Raw genomic sequence first — 26,912 nt, 5'->3', positions numbered from 1 at the left:
TACTCCTTCACTCAGTCATTCCTCTCCGGGTATATGTATCTAAGAGATACGACCGCACAGAGATATGTACAAGAATGTTCAAAAGCATTGTCTCCAAACTTGAAGTTCCCATCAATGGCAGGTTGAAGCAGTAAACAAACGGTGGCATATTCCTACAGTAGAGTATGACATGGGAGTGAAAGATGACATGTTATAGGATTTCATTACTATGAAGGTCGAGAAGAGGCAAAGCTGACATAGGAGAGGTCAAATCTTAGTTCTGTCTGGTGGAGCAATGGACTGAGAGGGCACATGAGAGAACTTTTTGGGGTGCTAGAAATGTTCTGTGTCTGGACTGGGGTGGTGTTTGTATAAGTGCATATATGTAAATGATGATCAGGCTGTCCATTTATGCATTTTATTCTATCTCAAGAATTTATTTATGTATTTGAGAGGGTGAGGGGGTGGGGGGTGCTGGGAGGGTGGGAAGGCACAGAGGGAGAGCGAGAGAAATCCTCAAGCAGACTCCCTGCTGAGGGCCCCCGGGCTTGATCGCAAGGTCCTGAGACCATGACCTGAGCTGAAATCAAGAGCTCAGCAGACTGAGCCACACAGGTGCCCCAATTATTTTATTTTATTTTAATTAATTTAATTTTATTTTATTATTTTATGTTATTTTAATAGCACTTAGTTAATGTATAGTGTCATATTAGTTTCAGGGGTACAATAGTGTAATGCAATCCTTCCGTACATCCCTCTGTGCTCCTCACACCAGGTGCACTCCTGTGTGCTTGACCGTGTATGTGGTAGACTTTGATTGAAGAACATGAAAAGAAATGCAGATCCCTATGTCCAAGGGAAGTAGTGACAACAGTAATTTACTGAACACTCAATGTATGCTAGGTGTTTTATATAGATTATTTCATTGACTTTATCCAAACCACCCTGTCAGCTAGGTATTATTCTCATTTTAAAGAAGATGAAACTGGAACTTCAGAAGGTAAATAGCTTGGAGAGCCTCACCGCTGTGAAACGGAAGAACTGGAACCTGGGCACCGCAATCTCTGTTCTTGCTACTTGGCTTGGGATCTTAGGGTGATGTAGGTGCTGCATCAAAGCTTCCCCTCCAAGCATCAAAGCCTTTGATACCATTAAAAAAAATGAAAAGATTTATTTATTTGTATTTGAAAGAGAGAGAGCGAGCGACAGCAAGAGAGAGGGTCTGGGGGGGAGGGGCAGAGGGAGAGGGAGAAAGAGAATCTCAAGCAGACGCCATGCTGAATGTGGAGCCTGATGCAGGGCTCGATCTCACGACCCCAGGATCATGACCTGAGCTGAAACCAAGAGACGGATGCTCAACTGTCTGAGCCACCCAGGAACCCTGATACCATTTTTAAAAAAATTTGTTTTTTTTTTTTTTTAAAGATTATTTATTTATTTGACAGACAGAGATCACAAGTAGACAGAGAGGCAGGCAGAGATAGAGGAGGAAGCAGGTTCCCTGCTGAGCAGAGAGCCCAATTCGGGGCTCGGTCCCAGAACCCTGGGATCATGACCTGAGCCAAAGGCAGAGGCTTTAACCCACTGAGCCACATAGGCGCCCACCCTGATAGCATTTTTAAAGAAAACATCATGTCTCCTGACATTCCAGGATTAAATCCCTCTACTGTCTTAAAAAGAAGAAGAAAAACCCCCCCGGCATTGAATGGGGAAACTTTCCATGAATTTGTTCTAATTGGGAGAAGATCCTGTGGTTTCCTACCCGCCCTGCTCATCCTAACTGTTCCGTGTTGTAAATTTTCTGAGGAGAAAGCATTGGCTACAGAAGTCAATACTGGAAGCCAAGCTTGAGCTCCAGTTCACTCCTCTTAAACCGCGAGGCTCTCAGGAAGTTATTTAGCTTCTCAAAGCCTTTGTTTCCTTGTCTGTGAAGAGGGGACTTGGTACCTACCTTATAGTTTCACCGCAAGGGTTGAATGAGGTCATACCTAAGAAGCCCTCAGCCCAGCAGCAGGGTCATAGCAAGTGCTCAGTAAAGGGTAGTATAGAGATGTCGGAGCTGGGGCACCTGGGTGGCTCAGTCATTAAGCGTCTGCCTTCGGCTCAGGTCATGATCCCAGGGTCCTGGGTTCGAGTCCCGCACTGAACTCCCTGCTCGGCAGGAAGCCTCTTTCTCCCTCTCCCATCCCCCTGCTTGTGTTCCCCCTCTCTCTGTCTCTCTCTCTCTGTCAGATACGTAAATAAAATCTTTAAAAAAATGTTGGAGCTGATACTGAGTTGGTTCCACCCAGGGCTCTTAAAGCTTAGCACCTTTCTCCTTCAAACAGTTCAGCACACATATTAAAAAAAAGTTACGGGAATGATTTCTCTAGAGTGGAGACACTTCGGGTGGGGCAGAGTCTCAGTGCTTTAGTTAGAGGTTGGGGGGGGAGGTCCCTTTCAGCTAGACTGGTACGACAGAGGTATTAGCTGGGTAGGACTTTCAGAAATGGATAAGATCTTGTCACAGAGAAGGGACCAGGAAGGTGAGGGAGGGAGGGGTACCTCGAGCGCAGGGGGTGCGTCTGGAGTGGTTAAGCCGACCGGTTTGGAGGGCGCCAAAGATTTATGTAGGAACTACTGGAAGATAAGCTTAGAAGGGAAGACTGGCTCCGGATGAGGTCCCACTAAGGATGCTGGACTCCGTCTGCAGGAGGAGGAGTCACTGACCATGGTTGAGCAGGGAGGGGGTAAGATGAATCCAGGGTGGGCAGACCCACATGGGGGCGTCAAAGAAACTGGGCCAGGAAGCCAGCGAGGAGAGAAAAAATGCAGGGTCCGGTGGGAAGGAGTTCGGTGTGATCTGGGGAGCGTGGGGGAGGACTCCTGAAGTCTTGGAGTCAATTTCTTGAGTTTACAAAGCAGAGAGAAAGTCTGTGTGGAGATGGTCATGAAAGGGATTTCGTCAAGGCTAAGACTGGAGGGGGCACGCCTCATCCCTTCCTGGGTCCTCCCCTTCAGTCTGCTATTGGCATGTCCTCAAGAGCACCGTCTCCTCTTCCGGTTTTGGGCTTGCGCGGGGCACCCTAAGAACAGACACAGGCTCTCTACAAACATCCTTTCCATCCTCACAGCCTAGGAACCGCACAGAGGGTGGTGTTTCAAGACCAAAACAGATCCAACAGCAGAGCAGTGTCCAGACCTATCCTCCGCAAGACAAGACTTTGTTTAGATGCTGTACCAAGGGGTTCTCAGGGATCTTCTCTCAGCCGGCGCAAAGCTAACGAGAGGTCTCCCCGTTTTATGGAGAGATGCAAACGGTGTTTTGAATAAAATTCCCTTTGTTATTGTTGTTTTACAGGGCTGTAGCAGCGGCCAGGAAGAAAACCGCCCCCTCTGAAAGTTGTTTTGGTGACTGTTCTTTGGAGCATTGTTCTAAAAATGGGAAATTACATACTGCCGAGCCAAAGGAAACAAACACCTGCAGTTAAAGGCATACCTTCCTCGAGGTGGCTTTTAGAGCCCAGCCCGTTCTGGGTGTAGGGCTGCCGCAGGAGTTCCACTTGGTGCATCTCTTCTTTTCTACGGGGATCGGGCGTGGGCTTATATTTGTAACCAGGGTGGGCTTGGGCAACTACCGGGCTCTGGTGATTGTCTTTTACTCCTTCATCCAATAAACATCTATCGAGCATCTCTGCTGGGTCTGTGTTGGTTTTCACTACTCCCTTCCCTGGCACCAAAGTTCAGGAGAGTGGGCCACGTGGGTGGCTCAGTGGGTTCCAGCTCTTGATTTCAACTCTGGTCATGAAGTCAGGGTGGTGAGGTCGAACCCCGTGTTGGGCTCCGAGCTGGTCGAGGAGCCTGCTCAAGATTCTCTCCCTCTCCTTCTACCCCTCCCCCATTCTCTCTCTCTCCCTCTCTAAAACAAGCAAGCAAACAAACAAATAGAAATGTTTAAAAAAAAGGTGTACCTGGGTGGCTCAGTGGGTTAAGCCTCTGCCTTTGGGTTGGGTTGTGATCTCGGGGTCCTGGGATGGAGCCCCGCATCGGGCTCTCTGTTCAATGGGGATCCTGCTTCCCCCTTTTTTCTGCCTGTTGCTCTGCCTACTTGTGATCTCTCTCTCTCTGTCAAATAAATAAATAAAACCTTTAAAAAATGTTAAAAAAAATCACAGGTAAAGTTGGCTTCCAGTCACCACTTGTCATTTTCAGAAATCAATGCATGACTTCTGCCTCCCTATATTGGGGAACCAGACGGAGCCCCAGCACCTTCTCTTCCTCCTCTCTCTTTCCTCTTTATTCAACTACAAAAATAAAAATGTTATTTTTTAACACGTCACTCAATATGTTTCTTTAAGTGTATGATTTTTCACGGTTTCCCGTTATGGGGCTACATACAGAAGTTCTCGTTCTGTGCTGTGAGACATCAAAAGGTAATTTTTTGGTTATCTGGTTAATTGTTAACACTTATCAACCTTGCTATCATTGCAAAATAATCAGGTCTTGAAACTCATCAAGGGTGAAATGAATACATTTCAGGTCAATTTGTGGTTTAGGGAGAATCCAGCTGTATAAGCTGATCTCATTTTTGTTGGGAGCAAGAAAGACAGGAGCAAGGGGGAAACAGCGAATGTCCAACTTTTTGGAATGCGTTGACTTTGGTTAGAACTTCCTGCCCAGGAACATGTGCCTTCCTTCAAGGGGTTGGCCAGAGAGTGAGGGCAGATCTTTCTTGGGAGTCAGGGTTATCTCTCTGGGGACCACTTGGTGACTGATGTGGTCCTGCCTGGAAGAAGAGAGATGGGGATAAAAAGGGTGTGTAACGTTTCGTTTACTGTCTTGGTTTCCACTTTGGTCTCAACTTGTTCACCAGAGGCTCAAAAGTAGGACGCTGTGCTGGATTTGTCTTTGAGGGCTTCCTCACCAGCCCCCACCCCCAGCCTCGGCCCCTTTTGCTTACTCAGATTTTCTTTTTTAATATTTTATTTATTTATTTACTTATTTGACAGAGACACACACACATACACAGAGATCATAAGTAGCCAGAGAGGTAGGCAGAGAGAGAGGGGGAAACAGCTCCCCACTGAGCAGAGAGCCTGATGCAGGGCTCGATCCCAGGACCCCAAGACCATGACCTGAGCTGAAGACAGAGGTTTAACCCACTGAGCCACCCAGGTGCCCTGCTTACCTGGATTTTCTAACTTTTCTTCAATGACTGGCAAGATAACACAAATTTAGAACACATCCTTGTGGGGCTCATGTTCGAGAGGAAAGCAGATAAAAGGGAACATGCTCCAGGGAGATAAGTTTGCCACAGAGCCTAGATGAGGCGCGTTGGTGGTAGGGAGAGCCCCCGGGGCTCTTGGGGCTGCCGGGGCAGGGTGGGAAGAACCCAACAGCTGAGTCTTGAAGGAACTACAAATTTTGCTAGATGTAGCAGATAAATAGACAGGATGCCCAGTTAGTTACATTTGAATTTGAGATCAGAGATGGATTTTTTTTTTAAGTGTAGCTGTATCCCACATAGTGCACGGATCATGAAGGGTGGAGTGTGGGTCTTCAGGTGACTTTGACAAGAGGGGGTCCTTCAGTCCGTGGGAACTTCCTGCAAAGGTGTGGAGATGTGGACAGCAGGGACGTGTTGCCTCTTTCGGGTGTAAACCTGTGTGTCTCACAGTAACACAGGTAAGTGCCCCCTGAGGAAGGCGGTCTGCCCACCGGGAGGATCCTCTGTCCTGCGCTGGTGGCATCCGATTTCCTGTCTGCTCGCCCTTCCTTCCATCTGTCTGTCTTCCATAGACCACACACTTGGGGCTCTCTGGGGGAACAGATGAGCAGTGGGACCTCGGTCTTCGTCACCAGAGAACCTGTGTGAGGGGACATCTTGCAGAGGAGTTTGCACACTAAGCCTCCAGACCTGTAGCTGCCGCCGGATCACCTTTATTTTTAAAGGTTTTATTTATTTAAGAGAGAGAGTTGGGGAGGGGCAGAGAGAAGGGAGAGGGGAGGGAAAGAATCTCAGACAGATCCTGTGCTGAGTGCAGAGCCCGAGAAGCGAGGCTCAGTGCCACCACCTGAGATCATGACATGAGCAGAAACCAAGAGTTGGACACCCAACCGCCTGCGCCACCCGCGAGGTCCCAGGAGCCCATTTATTAATCTGCTGTGAGGAAAGTCTAGTAGACTAGACGAGCATATTCTCCCCTGGAGGGAGAAATCCTGGAGGTTGGTGGGTGAGCACCTGTAGGGCCTGGCTGAGGGGACACCCAGTCAAGGCTCCCGGCCAATGGATGCTGTGGTGCTTCTCCTTCCTGCTCAAGACCACCTCATCTCTCGGGCACTGTCCAGCCCTCCTCTCCGGCATGCCAGCCCTTTCTGTTGGATCAGCGGGGGTACAGGTTCGGTTTCCGCTTACTCGATGCCACCCAGGTTCTTCACGTGACTCCCGCAGCTCCCTGGCGGAGGGCGGGATGTAGCAGCAATCTTCTCTCTTCATTAGGGTTGGTCTCTTGGTTCATCCCCGCAGACGGCTCACTACATCCCCGGTCTGGGAATTCTCCAGCCTCATTTGGAGGGCAGCCTTATTCCCAAGCCTCGTCCACTGCTTGCACCCCCAGGATAGGTGGGGGAAGCAGAAGCCTTGGAGGCCAGAGCCACAGGCAGGGCCCGTCTCCGAGGAGGGCCTGCGGTGCCGGGTGAGGAGTCTTTATCCTACAGGAGATCGGTAGCCCAGAAGGATTTTAAACAAAAGCCTGGCATTTCTGTTTGATTTCTGGCAGTCATGGGTAGAGTATTGTGGAAGGGGAGCACGACTGGCATCTCAGAGACGATTTCGGGGCTGAATAATGACTCCCAAAGAGGCCCACGTCGGAATCCCCAGAACCTGTGCCTATGTTAGGTTCCATGGCAAAGGAGCCCCAGGAAGGGGACAAGGTCAAGTGACACTGAAGACACAGACTTAGAGACTGATTGGACACATGGGGTTGGGGTGGGAGCCCGAAGACCCTTCTCCCGCCCAGTACTCGGAGGCTCGCTTCTCATCTCATCTGTCCCGCCCGGCAGCCCCTGACTGAGCCTCCCCCCTGTCCCAGGGTTGAGGAAATACCTCTCGGGCCACTAAAACCACGGGAGGGAATCCTAAAGGACACGCCGTAGTTACGAGCATCTCAGTTAACACAGGATGGTCGGGCACCGCAGACCCACAACCACAGATACGTTGAGTTAGTAACTAGACTTTTGTGAAGGGCCATGAATCTCTTCATTTGGTGGGGAACAGATCTAAGTTCCAAACCCCGACACTGGCTACTGTGCATGAATCTATTTTTAGATTTTTTTTTTCTTTGCGTGCACTATAGTTTTATAATTTTAGTTTGCTCATGGAAAGATGTAGGGTGGCTTCCTACAGATGATTCATTCTCACGATGTCCCATGTGCCCATTGGTGTGTTCTGTAAGTGCTTGGGAGGAGCGTTCCCTGATTACATGTTTCGGGGTGCATTGTTTGTGGGGCCCCGCCGGCATCCATCCAGGTGTGCTTTATCGTGCATCTGAAGCCACTGTGAGGGGCGGTCACCCTACGGAGGATTACTACCCACCCGTCCCCTGACTTTCCCAAACAGCAGGCCTTGCCTCAGCCATAAACTAGGCATAATTTTATCCACACCATCTTGATAAAGTTGATAAGGGCTGGTTTTGCTTCCTCTTCCTGCCTTGTGAGTCATTTAGAGATTTTTTTTTTCTGCCAGCCTAACCTCAACTGTCTCATGTGTTGAGGGTGGAAAGCTAGCTCGCCTGGTGATCAGTCACTTCAGGGGACACGTTGACTTAGAGCAATGGCAAGTGGGGATTTTGCAATGTGACGGCCGGCGGTGTCTGAGACTCTCAGCCTTCTTTCCTTCTAGAGTAAATGTTCCTTTGTTGGCAGATGGTGGGGGCGACAGACTATTTTCAGAGACCACGTTCACCCACATTCACACTGTAGTGGATAGTGTGGTCGAGGAATGTGGTCTTTCCTCTGGGCTCCTTAGAGGTATGAAGACCAAAAGGAACACAGTGCTAAAAATACACTTTCTTGGGTTTTAATTTATTTTTTGTGTTTTTGCTTTGTTGGGATGCATCATAAGTTTTTTCTTTAGAAACTTTGTGTGTAATGCTTCTCAAATGCAGGAGGCTTACAGTCATTCACGGGCCTCCCTGTGTTTTAGTGTTTGGCATATTTATAGTGAAAATGGCTGATTCTATAATTTTTTTTTTTATATGATACAAGGGTGGACAAACTTTCCCTCTACCTCTCCTCTTCCTTCTTCAAATGTAGAAACCGTTCTTAGCTTGAGGTCCATTCAAAAAACAGGCCATGGATGGGGCACCTGGGTAGCTCAGTCGGTGAAGCATCTGCCTTCGACTCAGGTCATGATCCCAGGGTCCCGGGATCGAGCCCCACATCGGGCTCCCTGCTCAGCAGGAATCCTGCTTCTCCCTCACCCTCTGTGCTCTTACTCTCTCTCTTTCTGTCAAATAAATACATACATAAATAAGATCTTCCAAAACAGGCCATGGCTTGAATGTGGGCGGCTGGCCAGAGTGTGCAGACCTGAGCTCTAACTTATGCATAAGCACATGCAGACAGAAAAGAACCCAACGAACATTCCTGCAATTCTCCCACTTCCTTCTGCTTCTGGCAACGTGCACCCCACAGACTCGTGCTCTTTCTGTGGCTGGAGCCAGTTCATCTTGCATTCTACTCTCTTAAAATCGAACACACATTTCCGTGTTGACTTCTCCTATCCTCGTGGACCACCTACGTCTTGAGGCCCCTCGAGGCGGACACTTGCTGCAGTGTAATTGTGTTTCCTTTCATCTCGAGGTACCTGTGTCGTATCTGCCCTAGGTAAACACTTCCCTGGCGAATAGGTAATTAAAATTCTGAACCTTTTATGGCCCTGGATTCTTATCCGTTTGGACGATACTCACCCAGGTGGATGGCTCACGGGAGGCGGTGAAGGTATGTGAGCTGATGATGGCCTGGATGCCGAAGAACCCAGGGCCTGAGCCGTGAGGGAGTGAGTGTAGGAGCTGGGAGAGTCAGGAGGCCCCCCACCAGGCTCCCACTTTCTGTCAGGAATCTCATTGGGAACGGCCAATCTTGATGACCTGCTCTGGAATTTTTACCACCGGAGCCCCTCCTTTGTCTCACAGTCCCTCAGCATTGTCCCACAGTCCCTCAGCATTGTCCCACAATGAAGGGTGGGGCCTGGTGGCCTTAGGACCTGTGTGTGGACGTGTGTATGGACATGTTTGGGGGCGGGAGGACGATGCTCATCAATCTTCATTGGTTTGGCAGATTCCTGCATCTGAAATCTCCTTCTCTGCAATGCAGGGGTGGGGGCCTGGGCTCTGGAATCTGGGTTGTGTGAAGACTAAGTCAGAAATGGCAAGAATGCCCCCTAGCAAGTAAGCCATCTAGAAAGATAATGACTAGGTTGTGCTTTCTGCAGCCAGACTTGAAAAATGGGGCAGAATGAGGTCGAAGGTCAGCTCCAGCACCCCCCTCCCCACCTTGGCCCTCTCGGGTTGTAGATTCTGTTGGACTCGCCCTCGGAATCGTCTGGGAATGGAATTAATACTAATTCCCAAAGGGATGACACATCGCTGGCACCCTTGGGCCGGCGGCAGCTTTGTTTGTGGAACTGTCCCTGTGATTTCTCAGAATTCTGATTTAAAAAAAAATTCAGAAATCAAATTAAAGCTGTCATAAAGACGATAAAAGGGTCCGAGGAAGGCGCTGTGTTTCATCATCTGTCCAGCGCTGCGGTGTGCAGGGTGTGGGAGCCCCAAGGTCCGAGTACCGCCCCCCCCCCCGCCACCTCCCCCCCCACCCCCGCTCCGCTCCCCGACACCTTGGCCGACACCGCCCCCTAGAGGCCGCGGCAGCCCCGGGGCGCTAAGGGCGGGGAAGGCGCGTCCCCGCCCGCCCGCGGTGCTGGCTGGGAAATTCCGACTGAAGGGCTCTCTCTCTCCACAGCCCCCTCCCTCCCTGTGCTCCACAGGTGCCCTTTCCGGCCCGCCTCCCCTCTGCACGTCCTCCACTTTCATTCAGTGTCCGCGGATGGTGTGGCCAGGCCGGGACCGCTTGCCACGGAACGGGGAGGGGGTGATTTTTTTTGGGTTTTTATATCCACAAGGGACACAACCTTTATGACAAGTTCTATACTTTACACATTTTGTTCTAGGGCCATTTTGTAAACCAATCAACAGTACTTCGGAGCTGTTGGTGCTTGGGGCTCGTGCAAAGGCCCTGAGGTGGGAAGGGGCTTTGCTCTTAGAAAAGCAGGGACCTGAAAGCAGGGAGGGAGGGCGGGTGGGTGGTGGCTTCAGCAGAGGAATAAGCCGGAGGAGGTGAGAGCCCGTGATGGGCAGGTTCTGCATTTAAGTTTCTTAAGAGCCCTGGAAAACCTTCGAAGGTTTTACTCCGCGGAGAAGAGGGGGTGGAAGGGGGTTTTCATGTGATTAAAATAACTTTGTTAGTTGGGAAGAGAATGGACTTCAGGGGCACCGAGTGTGAGCTAGGAGGCCCCCGGGTTGTGAAGTGACAGGTGGCTGGTGTGGCCCGGACAGGGGTGGGCCTATGGACATGGAGGGAGTTCCCAGACGGCTTTGGAGGCTGACCTGCTTGGCTGGATGCAATGGGCACAGCCCAGGGCAGGGTCAGGGACACCCGTCCTTCTGGCTGGAGCAGCTGGGAGGCCGGATGCAGAATTGACTGAGATTAGACACAGCCTGGGGTGAGGGGTGGAGCGTGAGTTTGGTGGGACAAGTGCCCTTTGAGAGGCGGGGGTAGATGGTCTGGGGAGGAGGTCTGGGCTCTTTTGGGGACAGGTAACAGAACCTAGAGGAGAGTTTCTTTAGACAGGTTCTGAATTTTCTCCTGGGGGTCCAGGGCTGGGTTCAGGGGGGCTTCGAGAAGGGAGTGGGGTGTCCCAGGCATCCCCCTCACCCCTTGCTTTACCCTCTGCCTGGAACACTCTGTCCTCCCCTGGTGGCTGGCTCTTGTCCCCCCTTTAAATCTCCTCTCAAATCCTAAGAAGGGGGCCTCCCGAGCTACAGTTGGCCTTTCCAAGCTACTCCGGGTCGCATCACTCCATGGATTTCTTTTACGGTGTTTATCGTTGTTTCATGTACCTGTTTGCCGACTTATTTATTTATTTATTTGCCAGAGCGAGTGAGCTTTCCCGTGGGATTACAGCCCGCGGAGAACTGGAGCCCCAGTCCATTCACACCGCCATACTCGGGCCTCCACCTGCTCCTGGCCCAGAGCAAGTGCTTTACCCATACTTGTTGGGTTATGAAATCTGCTCCCGGGTCCTCATCATGCCCAGTGCCACTATGCGCACATCGAAAGTGCCAGTAAACATCTAGGGATTGACTTCATGCCTGAAGACTCCTTTATCATAGAAGGCAGTCTCTTTCTGCAGGAAAGTTGGCTGAACAGGGACTCAGGGAATGGGTTATGGGTGCGAGGCAGAACGCGAGAGCATTACCCCATGGACGGTGGACAGCAGTAACCCAGTGCTGACCTGCCCTGCGTCTGTGACACTGCCCCCCGCCGCCCCCGGATTCTCTTCTGGGCAGAGACGTCCTTAAAGGAAGACTGATATGAATGGATGGTTTGACTTGTAGGCTTTTGTGATTTAAACCTGGAAATAGAGGGGCGCCTGGGTGGCAAGGTCGTTGAAGCGTCCTACTCTTGATCTCAGTGCAGGTCTTGATCTCAGGGTCATGAGTTCAAGCCCCGCGTTGGGCTCCACACAGGTTAGGGAGGCTACTTAAGCCAAACCAACCAACCTGGAAATATAATGTCCTAACAATGGGGACAGATAAATGATCTAGAAAATGCATAAGGAGGGTTTTTTTTCCCCTATTCTTCACCCCCTTTAAAAAACAGTTTGATAAATAATTTCATGTAGCATATATGAAGTGAACAAAATACTTAACCTACCATCTCTGGGGACCGACCCCGTGTAAACTGCCCTGATGGCCCTAAGGAGTCAGGGTCTGTCACTCTCAACGGCATCCCATACCCCCTGGATCCCTAATCAAGGAACTGAACCTATTCCCCCTGAAGCCTTTGTTGCTGAAGTGTCTTACAGGAATCTGATTCCTTCTGGGAGTGATTGTGCGCTGTGTGTGACGTGAGGTGTGCTGAGGCCGAGCTACCGGCCCTTAAGGGATCCCAACTGCTCTGTCCACATGCTAGAAACGGACTTTTCCGTAGATCATTGGGAGATGGGACTCTCTGGAAGGCTCCGTCTTTGCTTGCAGGTGTGTCTGGGTAGCATAATCAGCTTAAATATTTACAGACTAGTTAATTTCATCACTAAATGGCCGGAGGTTGAGGAGTCTGTCTGAGGTCAGCCGCCACCCTATACGGACCCCATTTTGTTATCCTATAGGTTAAGTTTGAGCAGGTCCCTGGGTGACTTTCTGCGGAGGAGAAGGAGTGTATGTCTTGCCATGTGTGGCTAGACTGGTGTGTGTTGGGGGTCTGGAAGTGAGACCCCTGGGTCCCTTGGAGACATGTTTGCACGGCCACGGCCTTTCTCTGCACCTGCTGACCTTACCCTCGTAGTGGCCGACCTCCTCACTCTAGCAGGTGAACAAAAAAGAGGCAGGGGTGCAGGGCACAAAAGTGAGATGCTTAAAATTTATTAAAAGGAGCCAGGCTGGGGACAGAGTGAAGGAAATGTCCCGGGAGCCGCAGGAGCTCCAGCAGTTGGCAATCTTCCGCTTCTAATTCCTAAGCACACGCTGGAGTTTTTAAGACTTTGCCCTAAAACAGACAAAACAAAACAAGACAAACAAAAGAAAAAACCAAGACAATAGTGAGCGAAACTCCAAGTTAGACCAAGATGTCTGCATGTAGAGACCTCAATGTCCATTAAGAGGGTCAGTAGCTCGAGAAAGAACTAAGCTTGTAAGAGTTTTGATTATGTCTCAGAAACCTCTTAAAAAGGGTAAGAGGACCGAGTCTGCTTCCGGAAGGACTATTCGCACTGGGATTTTCCTTCCTGGATTAGAAACGGCTCCAAAAAAATGGGGCGAGGTTGTAGGCCAGGGACTGGGGGGATCCGCTGCTAAGAGGCACAGGGGGAAAGGAGCTTTTTACCGTGAACTTTAGGATGTTCTGTGTGGTGTTTGAGGGGAGGGTGTCCACCAGATTCCTCAGCTGGATCATCCCATCTCTCATGTCTGCGTCTGGGGCGAAAAACTCAAGTGCAGCCTCGTAACTGGAGAGTGTGCCCACGAAGAGGGTTTTCATGACATTCAGAAAGGCTGGGCAGATCTCTGCTGAAGCTGAAGCACAGGAAAGAGAGAGGACACGTGTCCAGGCCCTTTTCCAAGCTGGCTGGCCCCCCCCCTCCCCGGGCTGGGCCTGTCCCAGAGGCAAGCGGGCGGGCCTGTCAGCAAGAGATAGCTGCCTTTTGGTGGATAGGATGGCGTTGAACGTGAGATCTGGTGGTGCTCCAAGCAGTTGGTTCTTTGGTCAACTGTGGGAAGACTTCCCGGGGTTGCAGCCAACTTTTCCTGGCCTGCCTGAGCCCTCCTTGCGCTTCCTGGGTTGGGGCAGGGCCATTTGCTATTTGTTCTTTCTGTTAGAGTTTCAAGCAGGGGAGTGATAAAAGTTGTTGCTGATCTGATCTTTTATGCAACAGTGGGGGTTTGGGAAGAGGCTACCGAGGGTTTCTGGATGTTGTCCCACCAGAAACATACCTCTTCCAATGGTTAGTGGTGGTCTAGGCCACTTGCCACGGGGCGGGAGACGGGTATGTGGCAGATTCAGGCTCTGTTGGGAAGAAGGACTTGTCCGGGCCAAGTGCAAGCCCCGGGAAGAGGTGTGCACCACAAGCTCTGGACCCTTGTGGTGGACTCAGCTGCCCACATGCCCCTTATGTCCATGCCCGACCCCACTATGTTCCCTTCACCCGCAGTACTCCCCAGACTGTGCTCCCCTTTCAAGCCCCTGCCCCAGGAACATGGGGGAGAGCCACTGGTTTCCACACCCTGCGTCTTGGTCCCCATCCTTGAATTCTTTGCCTTGTGTGCAAGTTCCGCTTCCCTGTCTGAACTCTAGCGACTCCCAAAGTGGCCACCCCAAGTCAACCCCTCTGCGGAACGTAGGGCCCTGTTCTACTATGTCATCTGGCAAGTTACTTTCTCTTTGTGTAGTTCCATTTCTGATCTGTAAAATGGGAATAAGATCCCTATTGGATAGGGTTATTGTAAGGGTGTAAAGGGGTTCAGAACAGCGACTGGCACATAGTGCCAAATAAATGGGGGACATTACTATTCTTATTATGCCATGTGCGCACGCACAAATATACAAAGGCATCCCAGGTGCACCCCTTCCCATCTTTCAGCTCTGTCTTGCTGAGCCGCCCTGTCTGTTGACGGCGCTGAGGTGTAATTAACATACAGTTGACCTTTGAACAACACGGACTGAACTGCGTGGGGCTCCTTACATTGTTTTCAATGAATGTATTGGATTTTTTTTTTTGTTTTTTTGAGATTTGTGACGATTTGAAAAGACTCACGGATGAACTGAGTAGCCTAGAGAAAATGAAAGAATTCAGAAAAAGTTGGGTATGATTGTCAGAACACAGTATATAATACACACGATGTACAAAATGTGTGTTCCCTGGTGGTTCATATTATCGGTAGGGCTTCTGGTCAACAGCAGGCTGTGAGTAGTTAAAAGTCAAAAGTTACAGGCAGATTTTTGACTGTGTGTGGGGCAGTCAGCCCTCCCAAGCCCTGTGCTGGTCATTGTATGTCAACTGTAGATGTCGGTCCAAAATGATGTTATTTCTCCTTAAAAACAAATATCTCTACGTAATAGTTGTCCGCGTTGCCTCTTGGTTTTGGTTTTCCAACTCCCCTGCCACTCCCCAGGGTCATAGACTTATGGCCATGGGTGTCATGAGACTTTCAAAGTGAACTAATTGAAGTTTGCTAAAAAACTTTTTGTTTGCTTGCTAAAAGTAGAAGAAGTGGATACAGAGTAAAAACCACGTAACTCAGTTCCCAAAAGAACAGGGGGCTTGGATCGAGGTGGGATCCTCCTCTCTCCTTCCCTCCCTGCCTCTCCCCCCACCCCTCATTCCTTTCCTTTTAGTGACAGCTGCAACTATTCAGAGACTCCTAATCCTTTTGGCAGAGGACAAAAATGTTTAGAAAACTCCACTCTGGGTTGGCAGTCTCCCAAAGGGAAGATCCCTTTCTAGAATATTCCTCTCCATCCAGCATGGGAGACCTTGCCTTAGCTTGGATTTCTTTTGGAGGCATGATGCTCTGCAGCTCCTTCTAGCCCCCTTGGTTGCAGAGTGGTGTGGAGACCCCAGACCTGAAGGCGGCACTGTACCAAGGTCTCTTGCCATCTTGGGGTCTCTCCAAGACTGGGCTCTGAGGAGCTCATTGTTCCTATTCTGTTGGTCATGGAACACACATCCATTATGAGATCTCTTCCATCCCTGCCTCTAGTCTGTTCCAAAGCTGCAATTCTGAGGTGGTTGGCCATGGAAGATCAGACCCCTTCTAGGTTTCCTCACAGGCTCAGGGTGCTCCCCAAGTTCCCAAGATGGGTCTGTTCACAGACCCGGCTTCCCGGCCAGGGGGTCTGCATTTCAGCTAAATAGCTGCCCCCTGTTCTAAGCAGAACTGGGGAGCAGGAAGGGTTCCTGAGCCTGGCTTGGGGGAGAAGGGCTCTGGGAACTCACCAAGGCTGCAGCAGAGAGCGAGGAAGGCCAGGGTGAAGATGACAGCGAGCTTCATGGTGGGCAGGAGTCTGGCGAGTGAGGCGCTGGTCTGTCTCTGGATTGGGGTTGGGGTCCTGTGTGAGACATGCCCATTGGGGTGCCTTCTTAAATGCTCCAGGCTGTACCTGGAGGGAGGGAAGAGGGCAGGGCTGGGCTCCACTGATGGGACCACACTATTTACCTGGGTATCAGCTTGGTGGGAAAAGTAAATATTCTCTTTTCGCAACCCGGTTTCTTTCCTCATTGGAACTGAGTTCACACAATGGGGCACTTGGATGGGGAAACTCAGAGTCCTATGTGGTGGCCACAAGGGGACTCAAGTTAGAGGGTGTGGGCACCTGGCTACCCTCTCATTGAACCTGAGCGCTGGGACAGTCCAGATCAACAGAGGCAACTGCAGAGTCCTCCAGGACCCATAACCCCAGGAGAAACCGAGGCCTAAGGCCCCTTACACATCTCGTCACAGGAAGAAGGCTTGGGACTCCTGATGCTCCATTGGGTTCCTCCCATCGCCTTTCCAAAGATGGCAGCCGGAGGCCGCTTGGACTAGAACATCTCCGTGGCCAGACTTAAGGGAGACCCTGGACCGAGGCATGTTGACAAATAAAGACTTTCTCTAGAAAGCCCATGAGAAACACAAGCCTCAGATCAGACTGGAGAATGCACTGGCCTGGGCTGGGTCTGCTCCCACCCGAAGCTGCTCTGGAGTCCTGCCCTCCTGGTAGCCAAATCCATGGGCACTTCAGGCCTTATCTCGCTTGACCTCTTAACGGCCTTGACCCTCTTGACTTTTTCGTTCTTGAACTGTTCTCTCTCCTGCGCTCCCATGGCCGCATTCTTTCCTGATTTCCTTGCCGACCGACCATCCTTGTTCTTCAGATGTTTACTCTTCACTGACTGTGCCTCCCTGTTGGCTGTTCCAGGCTTTGGCTGTAGCCCCTTCTCAGCCCCCACAGTACAGCTATGGCTTCTCCTGTCCTCCCCCAGTACCTGTGCCTCAGGACACAGGCCACCTGCTCAAAGCCAACTCCTGGACGGCCTCCCATCCCTCGGTTGCCCTCTTTGGCCGTCCTCAGGAAGGCCAGCAGAACGATCTTTCTAAACCCAGCTGAGCATGTCAATTCTTCTTCTTCGAACCCTTCGAAAGCATCCTTTTGCTGACGGTAAAATTCTAGTGTGACCTACAAGGCTCTTGTCCACTGGCCTTTGCTTATCATTTGAGCCCCGTTCCCTGACTTCCCCACATAGTGACTTGACCCTATCTTTGTGTTTGTGGATTCAGGAACATCCCATGTGTTTCTTCATGACTTTCTACCCTTGTACAAAGGATGCCTCATGCCCGGAATACGTGTCTCCCGCGTTGTCTCCTTCAAATCCTGTTTGTACTTCAAGACCCAAGCAAACGTTTATTCGTTCATTCATTCATCCACTCCTTCATTCATTCTGAGCACCTACTAGGGGTTGGGGGTTGGGGTAAATATGCAGAAGCATTGGCTGGAGCCCCAAGTAGAGCTTGTCACCTGGTAGCAAGGAGCATGGTCAACAGAGAGCCACTAGATGCCTGTCACTTTGGGGTCTGCCCGGGGCGCAGAACGCTGCTTGGCTCAAGGTCGCGCCCTTCCTGGGGCCACTCCCCTCTGGCAACCAAGCAAGGACTGTGCTTCTGCCCAGCCCAGAACCAATCCAGGGGGCGACGCCTACTCTAGAACCTCTGGCTTGGCCGGCTGAGATTTCACCAGACCAGCATTGCCAGCTGCCTTTCCCTCTGCCCAAGCCTCCTGAGGCCCCTTCCCCACACGGTTACTACCTGTAATGGCGGTCTTGCCCTCCAGACTCCATCTTAGCATGGGCTTCCTTGGCGGCATCGGCCCATGGCAGCTGGCCGTGATGGATGAAGCAGGCCTGGGTCCCCGATGCTGAGGAGCTTTGTGCTGGGGGCAGAGAGCGGCAAGCGGGCCGTGAAGCCAGGGACCTAACTGAAGGGGTCCTAGGTGCTGGGGGACACGAAGCCGGACATGGGGTAGAAAGTAGGTGGGGGCATCAGTGGGCAGTTGCTCTGAGCAGGTGACTTCCTACTGAGACCCCCAGCATGGGGTCTGGGTGCAGGGATGCCCAGCACCCTGGCCCTCCAATTGGAAGAACCAGGGTGTGCCCCAGGGACACAGGGGGCCTGTAGTGCCTGCACTGGGAAGGAAGCGGGGACCCGGATCTCGCACGGCCTCCTGCTAAGTAAGGTCTCTATGCTCACAGTCCTGGGAAGCCCTGGAAGGAGTTTCTCTTTTTAATGCTTTAAAAAATGTGCTAAAATACAGGTAACACAAAGTCTCCCATCTTTACCACTTTCACTAGTACCACTGAGTGTGTTAAATCCATTCACGTTGTGCAGCTGTCCCCACCATCCCTCCCTGTGGCTCTTTTTATCATATAAAACAGAAACTGTCCCCATTAGACATGAACTCCCTTCCGTCTCCAGTCCCTGGCAGTCCCCCTTCTACCATCTGGCCCTAGGATTTTGATCACTAAGTGCCTCCTCTCTGTGCAATCCTGTCGTCTTTGTCCTCCCTACCGGCTCGTTTCACTTAGCGTGGTGTCCTCAAGCTTCATCCATGGGGTGTGTTGCAGAATTTCTTTTACTTTTAAGGCCAAATAATGTTCCATCGTATGTGCAGACCACATTTTGCTTATCCATTTGTCGGGCAGTTGGGTTGTGTCCGCCTTCTAGCTATTGCGAACAAGGCTGCTGTGGACAGGGGTGCACAGTCTGGAAGGTTTTAATCTGGGGAGGTGGGGTCTGATTTCCCTTTTGATGGGCTGCCCCAGACTACTCTGCGGGAGGGGGTGGCAGAGCAGCTTGGCAGAAGGGACTGTGGGCTTTGGAGCCACTGAAGGCACTGGGGTGAGGGTCTGAGAGACACCGGGACAGGCTCTGTGCTGGCTAGAACAGGGCGGGTGAAGCAGAGGGAGGTGAGATGATGACCCAGGGGTGCTATTTCCTGAGCGAGAGAAGATGCCAGGTAGGAGAGGGTTGAGGATGGGGAGAGATGGAGCTTCTCAACCTGCAGTTCCCGTGGCTGATCTCTCATTTCTATACTCCTCTGCTACAGGCTCCCCACAGAGGGTTTTAACTGTGTGGTTGTTCACTTGACTCTGTCATGTCATAGTCGCTAAACAGGGAGCCATGGCGTGAAGTAGTACAGGAGCCCCGCTCGCCCTGTGGTCTCTGGAGGCCACGATGAGGCTCAGAGGTGCCTAAACATGACTCAGACCGCAAATTCCAAACTATCCAGCCAAGAGAACTTGCTGAGCAAGCCGCTGTGTGTCCAGACAATGCAGCCGACAGATCAGGAGAGGGAGAGCCTCTGAACGAACAGTGGAAAGACTCCCTGCAGACTGCGGAGGGGAGAGAAACAACCAGGAGGCAGAGCAGAGGAAAAAAATACCAGAATGAAAAAGAGCAAAAAGGAATCCACGAAGGTAACTGCTTGCGTATGCATAAAAGCCCTCTGAAACTGATGGTACTGGCTGCTTCCAGAAGGAAGAACCACACGGGAGGGAGACTGAGAAAGGAAGATTTTCAATTTCAACACTTTGGTGCCCTTGCAATTTGGAATTGTGTAAATATGCTCTTGATTCGAAACACATTTTTTTTTTTTTTTTTAAAGTAGGCTCCTCACCCAGCGTGGAGCCTGACACAGGGTTCGAACTCACAACCCAGAGATGAAGACCGGAGCCAAAATGAAGAAGGGGATACTTAACCGACTGAGCCACCCAGGGGCCCTTCAAAACAAATTTTTAAAAATCAACATATAATGTGTTATTTGTTTCAGGGGTACAGGTCTGTGAATCATCAGTCTTACATAATTCACAGCGCTCCCCATAGCACCTACCCTCCCCCACGTCCATCACTCAGCCGTCCCTCATCCCTCTCCCCTCCCACCCCCTCCCCTCCAGCAACCCTCGGTTTGTTTCCTGAGATTAAGAGTCTCTTATGGTTTATCTTCCTCTCCGGTTTCATCTTGTTTCATTTTCCCCTCCCTGCCCCTGTGATCCTCTGTCCTGTTTCTCAAATTCCTCATATCAGTGAGATCAGTGATAATCGTCTTTCTCTGATGGACTGATTTTACTTAGCATGATACCCTCTCGTTCCATCCATGTTGTTGCAAATGGCAAGATTTCGTCAAAACGAATTTTTAAAAAATATTTATTTATTTATTTGTGAGAGAGAGAGAGAGAGAGAGAGAGAGAAAGCGAGCACAATCTGGGGAGGGAGAGAGAGACCCTGAAGGAGACCCTCACTGATCATGGAGCACTGATTCGAGGCTCAATCTCACCACCTCAAGATCATGACCTGAGCTGAAACCTAGAGTCAGAGGCTTAAATGACTGGGTCAAGCTCCCTGGTGGTCTAGTGACTAGGATTAAATGACTGGGTCACCCAGAGGCCCGGCAAAACAAATTTTTTAAAAAAGATTTTATTTATTTATTTGTCAGAGAGAGAGAGAGAGCGAGCACATAAGCAGGCAGAGTGGCAGGGAGAGGCAGAGAGAGAGAAGCAGGCTCCCCGCTGAGCATGGAGCACGATATGGGACTTGATTCCAGGACCCTGGGATCATGACCTGAGCCAAAGGCAGCAGTTTAACCCACTGAGCCACCCAGGCACCCCTCAAAACAAGTTTTTAAAGATAGAACAGATATGACACCTGCCACAGCATGGATGACCCCTTGGGACATTATGCTAAGCGACAAGCCAGTCACAGAAGACAAACGTGGCATGACCCCACTTAGATGAAGTCCTTAGAAGTATCAGATTTGTGCAGACAGAGAATCGAATAGGCTTGTCGGAGGCTACCAGGGGAGGAGAATGGGCAGTTGTCTTTGTCTGATGGGACAGTCTCAGCTTGGGGAGGTGAGAATGTTCTGCAGGAGGATGGTGGTTACACGGCACGGGGAAAGTCTTGCTGCCACTGAACTTAGCATTGCAAAATAATTAAGATAATAAATTTTGTTACATGCATTTTACCACAATTTAAAATGTAATAAAAAGGATAGATAATAATAAAATAAAATACAATAAATAATAAAATAATTAAGTGCGGAATAGGTTTTAGAATTGGGCTGAGTTGAATCTCGGATCCATGGTTAATACTAGCTGTATTATCGTGTGTGAAGCAGGTAATCCCTCTGCCTTGAGTTCCATGTTTGTACAGGGAGCCTGATACTATGATCTGTTGCACGTAAGTGGTGCTGGGGTGGAGAGCGTGCTCTGTGAATGAACCTTGCCGACTACCGTATTTGCCTGTCCCTGCTGGGAAGGCCTTTCAATTTGGAAGTCTACAAATCTTTCAATTTGTCCAAGTCTACTTGTGCATGACCAGGGCAGAGAGGATCCACTTCCATGCTCAGTACTTAGCCTAAGCCATCAGGATGAGCTTTTCTTTTTTTCCAGCTCCCATGCTGTGTCCACGACATGCTGAGCTGTCATGGCTTAGCGAAAGCTTAGCTGACACCCATGTTCCTGACCTGATCCCGGGGCTGGAAGTGGTAGGTGGGCTTCTACGAAGAAAGAGGAGCTCGGAGGTCCACCTGTATGTAAGCCGTGTCAAGAAGCTTGGAATGCCCAGGAGTATTTTCATGTCCCCTGTGTTGTAGACTCGTAGAGCGAGGGTCTCTCCATGTGTTCTCCCTGAACCAGGGAGGGTTTCCTGGACACACGACGTGACCACTTGAGGACACAGCCCGGTGGCTGTGCAGAGAATGGCCCGATGAGTGTCAGCAAGATAGTTCATCAGGTCAAGCATCTTAAAAATGCTGCCTTTGTGAAAGACTTCTGTCCGTGCCATTGAGGGCCACCTATGATATTCCCCATGGTTTGTTGGCAGCAGGGGGAACTGTGCATGTCCTGTTCTTGTTCCCACCATCTCTCTCTGGAGGCTCCTTTTCTGGTTCCTCTGTTCCTCCATGTTCCTTCTTCCTCCCCCTTCCCCCGCTCCTCTGTACTCTCTCCCTGGGCAACTCATCCCTGCTCAGTTTCGGTTACCTCCTACGATAAGACAACTCCTTTTTATCTCCACCGCAGCGTTCTTAGAACTGTAGCCTTGACCATCCAATGCTCGCTAGACATCCTCACCTAAATTTTTCAAAGGCCGTCAGACTCACTTTGTACAAAGTCAACCTCATGATCTTTGCTCCTATGCCTGGTAGATCTTTCCCCAGGATTCCATATCTCAGCAAATGATCTCACCAACCAACTGGTTACATAAACTGGAGACACGTCTTTAATGCCTCACCTTCCCCAGGGTCATCTTGACCCAGCCCCATGCCCACCACCAAGTGCATGGGCATAGACACAACTCTGAGGGCGCTCCCCCCTTGGTGTTCTCTGAGGGTCACCCCAGGCCTGTCAGTCAACCACCCAGGTCCTTCTCTTCCTTGTTCAGCTCCTTCTGGGGCCATCAGCTCTGGGCATCAGAGTAAGGCCCTGAGGTTTAGTCTGATTATTTCCCTCTACTTTGGGAATATCACTGATTCATGGTAGGTTTATTTGAGGGGCTACTTATCTAAGAGGTTAAAAAAAAACCCACTGAAAGCTGAAAATAAGAAGCTTTTCATTATTAAAAGAAAAGAAAACAAAACCCCCATGATATAAATACCCTCTTCCTTCTGGGTCTGAATCCACGATCCAGTGACCTGGTTGGTCTCTTGAGGCCAGCCCATCTTTCGGGCTCAGTCTCAGGAGTGTGAGTAGCATGCTGGATACCCCAGGGTACCCTGAAGCCCTCTCAGTGTTGCCCCGAGTGGGTCGGTTCCTCTGTGAGCTGGTGGCGGGAGTGGCTGAAGCCTGTGGCTCTCCCAGCATGTCACCCACAGCCTTAGACCCTGTTCCCTGCATCCATCCCACCTTCCTGGTTCGAGGTCCTGGGAACAGAAGAGCTGGCTTTTGGGTCACTGGGGAACCTGACATCTAACATCTCTCCTGCCATTAGGGAGGCTCGGATGTGACAGCCTCAGGGACAGTCAACCCCTGCTGTTCCCGGGGCAGGGTCCTTCCAGGTATGAGGCTGGGGGACATTTTTAGACTCGAACACTTGCTTCTCAAATCCTGAAACCCCACACACTGTGAACTCCAGGCCAGAACCATCGAGCCTGCCTTAGCACAGGGGGAGGGCTTGGAGCCACCATTTCTGGCTACGCTGGGCAGTGACCCGGTCACTGTGTAAAGATAAACTGTCCAAGGGAAGACAAGCTGCTTGGTTATTGGCACTGTAGGTACGGCAGTGAATTTGCCTGGTTCCTGACAGCAGCGCCCCCCCACCCCCGCCCCCAACCAGAACTCTACTCTGTGTTCACCGTGCCAGGGTCTGTGTGAGCCCTGACCCCGGGTTGCTAGAGCTTCAGGGACTGGGCTGGGGGAGTGGCCAGGAAGTCTGCCTTGGAGGGTATGCCTGGTTCTGGCCCATGAGAGGAGCCGGAGAAGGAGCCTCAGCCAGAGCCTGAGGGTCCCAGGGGATCCAGAAGTCTCCCTTGGGAACTTGGACTGTAAGGCCTAAGGCCTGCCGGTCTCCCCTGAGCATTCAGGTGTGTGTGTGTGTGTGTGGGCACGTGTGCCAGGTTGGTGAGTCACGTTCACTGCCCCTTGGGGAGCCTCTGCAGAACCCACTTAAGGGTCAGGTAGCAATGGTGGGCGGGAGGGCATGAGCCAGCAGCAGCTCCCATCCCCTAGGGCCAGAGCTATCGACTCGGGCCGGACGTTCAGCCCTTGGGCTCAGGGCTCAGTGTATCCCAGTGAGCAGGAAGCTGGGGGGCAGCCAGTGTGGGCATCCGGCTTGCTGCGAGTCCCAGCATGGCCCAGGAAACAGGCTGGAGGCGTGGGTGGGCCATTCTGATCCTGCCCATCTGGCTGGGTTGCTGAACAGGGACTGGTCAGGCGGTCCGGCCACAGGTTCATGAGAGCAGCTCATGGGGTCAGCTCACTGGGCAAGCTGCAGAATTCAGCCTCCTTCTACCCTGGGCTTCTGGCTCTGTGTTTGCTCTGGAAGCAACCCCTGAGCAGAGTGGATTTTCCCCTGTGGGTTTGGCTTACTCTCTTCTCCCCTGGCGTCTCCTAGGGCTGATCCCTGTACTGACCCAGGAGCGCCTGGCAACTTTTGGACGGTCCAGCCATTTGGGCCACCAGCCATGAGGCCCAGGTCCTGTGAATTTTTGAGAATGCCCCCCTCCCCTAGTGATCATGTATTTACAGGCTCCAGAATAGGAAAAGAAATCCTCAAAATTGTAAGTAATGAATATTTATCTAGGTAACATCATTTCACCTTGCTTACTGCAACTCGGTTCAGCTATGGCCTAGCTTTCTGTAAGAAGCCATGAAGTTTCAATTGTATGAACAAAATGCATATGTTTCAGGATCAGAATTATTAAGTTTATATAAGCCCCTTCAAAAATGTATAGCCAAAATTATGCATAGTGTGAGAAGTGGGTATATATATATTTTTTATAATTTTTAAAAAAATATTCTATTTATTTATTTGACAGACAGAGATCACAAGTAGGCAGAGAGGCAGACAGAGAGAGAGGAGGAAGCAGGCTCCCTGCTGAGCAGAGAGCCCGATGCGGGGCTCGATCCCAGGACCCTGGGATCATGACCTGAGCCAAAGGCAGAGGCTTCAATCCACTGAGCTACCCAGGCGCCTGAGAAGTAGGTATATTTCAATGTTCGATATGACGTGGGGAGGGAACATCAATTAGGAGGGTTTCGTAGAGGTCAGCTTCCTGGGGGCACAGAGTAGTTCAGAGAAAGGGAGAGAACAGACGGGCGGGATGAGTGTCAAATATAGAAGAACCCGCACATAATTGTATCATTCGATACACAGAGCTCTGGATCTTGCCTTTTTCACTTTATATTATGTCTGGGATATCTTTTGAAACTTTGGCACTTAGAGATGTACTTGATTTTTTTTTTTTTTCCAATTCCAGAATATCCCTTGTAGGATGTCATATAATTGGAGTTACCAGTACCTTAGGGATGGGCGTCTGTATTTTTCCCAGTTTTTCTGCCATTAGAAGCCACACACGGTGCCTCTTGCTCTGGGGACTTGCCCTGTAGGAGAGATGCCCGGATTCAGACCTGCTGCGGCGGTCTGGCGGTGCTGATTCTCCAGGCTGAAGTCTGTCTGTTCCGTCTGCAGGGGTGGGGGTCGGGGGTGGGAAGGTGGGAGAAGGAGGTGGCATGTCCGCGGCCACTGCTCTGATTTCCCACGGGGATCTTGGTCATTTTCCCAGAGCAAGTTGTCCCTCAGCCCCAGACCAGGGCAGGAGCCGGCAGAGATGGTTCTGGGGCTGCTGAGAGCACCCTCTGGTACCCACTGCCCACCCGGGCTGGACGTCGAACCCAGGTGGGAAGTGACCCTGGTGTTAGCTGTTTCTGGAGGCTGAACCTGAGAGTTTCAGGGAGGGGTGGGGGTGAGTCAGGCCATGACCTGTAGAGGATCAGAGCCCTTTCTTCGCTCCCCAGCCGGGCAGGTGGATGAGCTGAAACTCGGAGGGTGAGAGGGCGGATCAGGCCTGGGAAGCGGGGCAGGTCCCCGTGGAGCCTGGCAGAGCCCGCTGGTTCTTTGCCTGGGACCAGCTCTCTTGAGGGGTGGGGACAATCCATTTGATGAAGTCCCTGTTCTGCGAGTGGAAACTGGTTCCCCTTCACTTGACAGGCCAGCTTTGGGGATTTGGGCAGCAGGCTGGGGGGTTGACATAACACTTCTTGCCCTTTCCCAGGAAGCTTGCTTAACTCTGCAGGTTCTTTGTTCAGTGGTGAGTCACCCAGATCCTACCTTTTGTGTCTGTCCTCTTTCACCTTCGCTGCCCTGGGCTTCTTTCCACCCACAGACGTGGCAGGTCACCTCTCAGGCAGGTCACCCTCTGGGTGGGTCGTACGGCTCTGCTCTCAGCCGTCCTGGGGACAGGAGTCGCCGTGGTCAGCAGATGCAGGTTGGCCGGCCTTGTGGCTCTTCAGGGCTGAAGCTGTCCTAGATGCACAGGGATGACGGGCTGTGGGGAAGACCGCCTCGAGCTCCCTCTGGCTTTTAGTCTGAGGCAAGGGGTGTCCTACCCAAGAGGAGCCTGCTGGGCCCCTGGGTCTCTGTCTGTCCCCCAGACCAAGCGCTGTGCTGTCCCCTCTGGGCACCACGTCACTTCTGCTCCAGTGGGGCAAGGCAGGCTCTCAAGCCCGGGTGTCCACACAGTGCAGTGGGGCTTCCCTTTCTCTATCCATCATCATTGTCTTTTTCTATTTTTATTTTTAAAGATTTTATTTTTTTATTTGACAGAGAGAGAGAGAGAGGGAGCGAGCTCAAGCACGGGGAGCGGCAGGCAGAGGGAGAAGCGGACTCCCTGCTGAGCAGGGAGACTGTCTTGGGGGCTTGATCCCAGGACCCTGGGATCACGACCTGAGCTGAAAGCAGATGCTTAACCGACTGAGCCACCCAGGCGCCCCTCTATTTTTATAAATAAAATAGTTACGGTTTATATTTGTGTTTATACATTTTATGTAATATATATTATATAATGCATATTTATCTCATAGATGTATGTAACATACATATTGCATATAATACATAATATACAATATTTATACTGTAACTAAATTAGCATGTAATTTCAGCCTAAAGTTTTCTTTCTGTTATAGGGATGAAAATTTAGTCACAGTCATGTTGGGGATCCCTCCTCCCTAGGGTTGTGCCTAACTTCCAGGGGCTTGTGCGGGACCGAGATGGCGGAGGGCTTTGTGCTGGCGAGGGCGCCTGGAGCTTGATGTCCCCCATCACCAGCCTGTGATGGTACTGTTGTTTGTAGTGGGCTTATTGTTGTTTTATTTTTTAAAATTTTAAAAAAGAGTGTTTATTTATTTGAGAAAGAGAGAGCGAGCGAGCACCGAGCAGGAGCAGGGGGAGAGGAGGGGAGAGACGTGGGAAAAGGGGCAGAGGGGTAGAGGGAGAGGGAGAAGCAGACTCTCCAATGAGCAGGGAGCCTGATATGGGGCTGGATCCCAGGATGCTGGGATCGTGACCTGAGCCAAAGGCAGACCCTTAACCGACTGAGCCACCCAGGCATCCTTTACCATTGTTCATAAATCCTCCTCCTGCCTGAACCTGGAGCGG

At 51.0% G+C, this 26,912-nt stretch overlaps 1 protein-coding gene and 2 long non-coding RNA genes across 4 annotated transcripts in view; 2 read left to right on the top strand and 1 right to left on the bottom strand.

Annotated features, from left to right (window-relative positions):
• The window catches only part of LOC131813988 (uncharacterized), a 51,400-nt gene extending 47,749 nt beyond the window's left edge, over positions 1-3,651 (top strand). Inside the window, exon 2 of one of the 2 annotated variants that reach the window (XR_009347072.1) lies at positions 3,320-3,651. This is a non-coding gene — a long non-coding RNA (uncharacterized LOC131813988). The remainder of the gene's footprint in view (positions 1-3,319) is intronic. The other variant, XR_009347071.1, reaches the window with a different exon arrangement.
• Positions 3,652-12,643: 8,992 nt separating this feature from the next.
• Positions 12,644-15,887, bottom strand: SCGB1A1 (secretoglobin family 1A member 1). Its single transcript, XM_059144417.1, has 3 exons — positions 15,728-15,887; positions 13,120-13,307; positions 12,644-12,783 (listed from the first exon to the last, which is right to left on the bottom strand). The coding sequence occupies exons 1-3, from the start codon at positions 15,780-15,782 to the stop codon at positions 12,751-12,753; spliced, it is 276 nt and encodes a 91-aa protein (XP_059000400.1). The 5' UTR covers positions 15,783-15,887; the 3' UTR covers positions 12,644-12,750.
• A 9,252-nt stretch (positions 15,888-25,139) lies between these two features.
• LOC131822728 (uncharacterized) lies at positions 25,140-26,279 on the top strand. Its single transcript, XR_009350299.1, has 2 exons — positions 25,140-25,570; positions 26,084-26,279. It is a non-coding gene; the product is annotated as an uncharacterized LOC131822728 (long non-coding RNA).
• Positions 26,280-26,912: the final 633 nt, after the last annotated feature.

The sequence above is a fragment of the Mustela lutreola genome, chromosome 1, assembly GCF_030435805.1.
Source record: "Mustela lutreola isolate mMusLut2 chromosome 1, mMusLut2.pri, whole genome shotgun sequence".
NCBI lineage: Eukaryota > Metazoa > Chordata > Mammalia > Carnivora > Mustelidae > Mustela > Mustela lutreola.
This window is presented reverse-complemented; position numbering and strand designations above follow the sequence as displayed.